The sequence below is a fragment of the Sphaeroforma arctica genome (assembly GCF_001186125.1).
Source record: "Sphaeroforma arctica JP610 unplaced genomic scaffold supercont1.706, whole genome shotgun sequence".
NCBI classification, from domain to species: Eukaryota; class Ichthyosporea; order Ichthyophonida; genus Sphaeroforma; species Sphaeroforma arctica.
The window spans coordinates 10,769-16,079 of record NW_014039852.1 but is presented as its reverse complement, the minus strand read 5'-3'; the positions used below and the strand labels follow the sequence as shown (position 1 = coordinate 16,079).

Here is a 5,311-nt window from a genome sequence, read left to right as displayed (position 1 = left end):
TATATATATATATATATATATATATATATATATATATATATATATATATATATATATATATATATATATATATATATAGATATAGATATAGATATAGATATTGTATATATTTATGTCTGTGTCTGTGTCTGTGCGTCTGTGTGCGTCTATACATGTCTATCATACTGATTTGTGTCGGTGTGCAAGTATATATATATGTATTATTGGTGCCCTTACGGAAGTATTATTATCTCATGCTCGAGATATTTAGTTATTTAATCTCCGGAAAGTAATCTGAGGTAATTTGAGGTACAAACTCGAGCATAATATTGATTATGTTGCGCATCGGCATTGTTGTAATACAATCTCTTATTTTGTATTATGCGATGTCATCTAAATAGCCGAAGTCGACAACTGCGAAGGGAAGCATGTCTCCTGCACATGCGGGCTCGGTGAAGCTCACGCGAACCAAAACTAGCAAAAAGGTGCAAGGTATCCTCTGGCAGTCTGAAAACTCGCCAGCACCGGAGGTTGATTTGTCTGACTGTCAGATAGAGAAGGTATGATTAAGTCTTTTTTTTTGTTATCTTTCGTTATGCACGGCTGTTATCTTCTGCTCGCAATCATAACTGCTAGTTTATATTTGAATGTATGTTTCATCGCTCCTCAGCTACCAAACGAGCTCTTCGGGTTGTTCTCTGGTGAGAAAAATTCGCTAATACTGTCGCAAAATAAAATTGTGAATTTTGGCCCTGGCGCTCGCTTAAATGCGTTTTCCCGTGTGGAGGTGAGTCTAGCCATGGTCTAAAAGTATCGCTTCTTGCCTTGAGTTTGCACACACAAAAATTGCATTGGATTTCCGAATTAGCTGAAAGTCCATCGACACATATGTTTGCCACATTGTCTTTCCTTCCTCAATCCGCACACGTCCACAGATTCTGGATCTTAGTCAAAACCACATCAATAAACTGCCGCACGAACTATGTGCGCTGATAGTGCTGCGGGTACTTGTCCTAGACCACAATCAGATAACGAATGTGCCCCCTGCTGTCGAGCATCTCAACAACTTAACGCTTCTATCTATCGAACGTATGTATTGGTAAATAATACCTGTCAGCAGAATGAATCCCTAACTTTGGCAGCGTCAGTCATATGACGTAGCAGTGGGACACATTTTCGTTTATTTTTATGCTACTTTTTTTCACCACAAGAAATCGAGATCGATCAACAAATTGTGAATTTGGCCAAAATTTGAGTCAAATCCGAAGCGCACATAGTCTGTTCATTTTCGTACTCAGACAACAAGCTGGAATCAATACCAAAATTCTTGGCCAAGCTACCGCACCTTGAAGATGTGCGACTGGGTGGGAACATATCATTGAAGGATCCGCCTCTGGCCATATACAGCGAAAGTGGTTGCAGAGGCGTGATGCAGTACTTAGTGCGTGAGAAAAGTGCGGTATATGAAGGGCCACTCGATGGGATAGACACTGACACCGTATTAGATACGGCCGCAAATACCGTTGCAGGTATGATTATGGCAAATTTATCCTGAATGTAATCTTTATCAATGCAGCGACCTAACGGCTTTCAGCATCGAGTATTTTCCTCTTGCACGAGTGATGGGATATGTTAACCGAGTGTTGCCGGCCACAATTTGCCGGCTGGCGCGATGACACTTATTTATTTCACTCCACCTTTCAATTCAGGTTTATACACCGCATCTGTGTCCGATCAACCGAAACAGGGCATCCAACATGACCTCCCGCGCGCTAGTACAAAAGGTGTCGCACAGCTCCTTTGGGAAGCCGAGATGTCGCCAGATGATGTGGCGGATTTCTCCAGGCTATTACTGACCAAGGTGTATTACTGATTCTGCTAACACTGAGTTATCGCATCATACCCGGTTTATATTCGAGTTTCGATCGAGAAAAGCCGCGAAACGGTCACTCATGTCAAAGCTTCTGTTTGTCGCCCGTATATTTTTAGATTCCTGCGGAAATGTTTGCTGTTTTTATCTCGAGCGAAAAGCGCACTCTGAAGCTGAATATAAACTTACTCCAATCCTTTGAAGGCAACATGAACAGCCTCCGAAACCTCCAAACGCTCGACTTAAGTAAGAATAGGTAACTGTGATGTTGATAGCTCGGCTGTTTCCTGCTATTTCGGACAATTGTCAAAAACATACCTCCGTCTATAACTTGCCATCGATGTTAAAGTTAAGGTTGACCTTAAATGTACATTTCCTATCCTCTCGACTTTATTTTTTCTGCTGAATGTCACAGATTAAAATCGTTACCCGATGCGTTGATCGCGGCTGAAAGTCTACGACGAATTGATGTGTCATACAACCAGTTGTCAGCAATTCCACTTGTGCTTAGCAAGCTTCCTCTGTTGCGATCGATATATGTCAAACACAACCAAATCCAGGACCTCCCACATGAATTGACCAGCATGCCGTATTTGCAAAGCCTTCAGGTAAATTTTGTGTATCTGGTAGTGCCTTCACTCCAACTTAATGTTGGGCTTTTTGTCACAAGACTTAGTGTGATAGCCATTGGTCTTCTCACACTTGTCGCTAGTCCTGAATTTTCTCCTGCAAACGCGAAGGGACTTTTTTTTTCAATCAGCGGTCTTTTCCTTGTGCTTCGCTGTAGGTTTTGGACAATCCGCTATTTTATTTTAACGATAAAGCTAGGCGAAGTGGGATACCTGATATTCATGTAGAGGAGGCCATCACTTCTGGCGATGATCCTCTACTCCGTTTGCTATGCAAGCTGGCCAATGTACAATATCGACCACCCATGTATGTGGAGGATAGTTACATGCCCAATCAAGGCCGAAAAATGCAAGCCCTGGGCGCTCTGAGAGTTCAGTAAGTATCCCACCTCTTTTCGATCCTTACTATTAGCTTGGTTTTAAATTATATGTTTCTCGTCCACTTCTCTACGAGTAGACATTTTCAACGCTTTGATTATTCCATTGTAGCTAACCAAGTTGAGAAATGCAAACTATCGTATGTTTTAAAGGACTTTTGATTTCGTTTATTCTATGTCCGTATTTGTAGTCAAGAAGCTGAAGATCAGGCCGTAAAGGACGTGAATGACGCCAGAATCCGTTTTTCCGAGGCACATCTACGCTATACCGAGCTACAATCCCGACTGATTGAGATCAGCGTGCGGGAGCGTTTTGCGGGTCAGGACGACCGTGCATTGGCACAAGACCGATCAGCCGCTGTCTCTGAAATTGCCGCCCTTCTGCCGATTTTGGGTGAATTGTCGAATAAAACGGGTTCTCATTCATTTGCTACCCAGCCGTCCCCTGTGCGAGCTCACTTGCGGTCGGATTCTGGCTACCCGGCCCCGAACAGTTTTCCGGTAGAGAGTACTATACCAACAAAGCGTTCGGAACCTATGGTTAGCCAGAGCAGTTGTACGCAATCGGCCTCTGCAACCCCCGGGTATTTTTCAGGAGAGAGTGATATAGCGAAGCAGCAAGCATCATATGCGCCTAGCGGTCCGCCGTCGAGTATTTTACCACCCGGCTACTCTGTGTCTCTTGCCTGTAAAGATGCACCGGCTCCTTTGACTGTTTGCCAACCCCCACCCTACCTGGATTGGATGGCAAAGGATAGCAAAGCTGAACCCGTTGGAAATAGCGCGCGTACTGGTGAATCTGATGTTTTCATTGGTGCGTCGGCTCCTCGACTGAGTGAGGAATTTAATCATGTCACGATAGCAAGGTACTTGAACTTATGAGTTTTTTTAAGGTTTTATTTGGATAATACGGACTTTTCTAATCACGTCATCAAAAATGAGTGAGCTCTATTGTCCACTTTTCATCTGTTATTTTTTTTCTTTAAAGAGATGATCCACATCCGAGTCAAAAGAAGATCGTTTCATTATTTGAATCTCTGGGTTTAAAGCAGCACATTTCGCGTGTACTCGCGCTGCCGGCTGATGATATTGGTCGTCTGATGTCTGATGATAATAGCACTGTTCTCGATCAGGTAGGAATTTCGCATACTACGCCTTTGTGGTACGATTCTTCGTTCATTCTGAGGTCTCTAGGCGTGTGTCGCTTTCAGTTTAAATTACTTTCATCACTCGGTACTGCTTTGTTACTCTCAGTTTTCGTTTTCATTGTGATTTGTTGTGTAACTACGTACGACTATGTGTGAAATTTTATATTGCATCACACTTATTCAATTCTGCCCGCTACTATACGCAGTTTGGCCTGACTCCAGCAGATCACAAAATGTGCCTTCTGGCATTGAACACTGTGAGAGACTCGGAGGCTAAACTGAGACTTAAGACTCAAAGGATAGAAGAGGTATGTTATGCGCAAGAAACATATGAAAGTGCTCATTCAGAATTATCCCCATCGTTTAATGACAACAAAGCGCTAATGTGGACGAAAATTTCATATTCATTTCAGCACGTTTCGGTTCAGAATTCACAAACCAAACAATCGGACAAGGCGCCTCTACAACGTTCGCAACAACGACGGTGCGCTATCTGTCTTGACAAGTCGATTGAGATAGTGCTGCTCAATTGTGGTCACGCATGCTCGTGTCTAGAGTGCTCTGAGAGTCTCACAGAGTGCCCCATATGCCGTTCGCAAATCGCCAGGCGGGTTCAGATATATATCGCATAGTTTGCTGGTATTTTCGCAACGTGTGCCATTCTGAATAGGTATGAAATCACTACTTAAACTTTGCTCAGACTTCACTGACTATATGCTTTTGTCTTCATATTCGCACCCGTTCCGTGGAAGCGGGATAAACAGTGGTTTTTCGTATTTTGAATATTTTATGACCATTCATCGCGAATGCGGAGTATTTGCCGTTCGGATATGACTTGCGGAGCCCCCAAGAAGGACTTCGATTAAAAGCTCATTCACGTGTAAAGCCTCATTCCAAAACTTCCGAAACTTGTTCTGCATATAGTAGATTCGCGTGATCGTGCTTAAATTTATATTAACTAATTTGTTTTAATATCGACACACTTTGCTTTCCCATTGCTATACAATTTACCATGCTAAGGCAAAGATAATAAAGTTTACTTCCCTTCTAGCTAATATTACTTATATAGGAAAGGACTTCGGCTAAAAATTTAAAAAATATAGCCCTGTTCCGAACGTTGTAGGGCGTGATCGTACAAACCTGCTTGACTATCATACAGGTTTGATATAAGAGCACAATATCTCAATGTGGTCTTGACTTGTCACTATTACTTGAATGGTACAGCAATGAACGTCATTCAGTCGAAGGGGTATCTTGAAGGAAGTCGGTTGAAAAATCGTTCACGTGTTTAACCTCATTACATAAGTT

At 42.5% G+C, this 5,311-nt stretch overlaps 1 protein-coding gene across 2 annotated transcripts; it reads left to right on the top strand.

Moving 5' to 3' along the window:
• Positions 1 to 407: 407 nt before the first annotated feature.
• On the top strand, positions 408 to 5,050 carry SARC_08149 (the record flags this gene model as incomplete). Of its 2 annotated transcripts, XM_014297878.1 has the most annotated exons (13): positions 408 to 539; positions 650 to 766; positions 915 to 1,068; positions 1,278 to 1,508; positions 1,689 to 1,840; positions 1,969 to 2,105; positions 2,265 to 2,457; positions 2,637 to 2,854; positions 3,047 to 3,721; positions 3,844 to 3,988; positions 4,210 to 4,311; positions 4,417 to 4,673; positions 5,024 to 5,050. In XM_014297878.1, the coding sequence occupies 12 exons, from the start codon at positions 408 to 410 to the stop codon at positions 4,633 to 4,635; spliced, it is 2,475 nt and encodes an 824-aa protein (XP_014153353.1). In that variant the 3' UTR covers positions 4,636 to 4,673; positions 5,024 to 5,050. The 2 variants fall into 2 exon arrangements, with proteins under 2 accessions (XP_014153353.1, XP_014153354.1); XM_014297879.1 differs by lacking the exon at positions 5,024 to 5,050 and having other exon boundaries at positions 4,417 to 4,882.
• Positions 5,051 to 5,311: the final 261 nt, after the last annotated feature.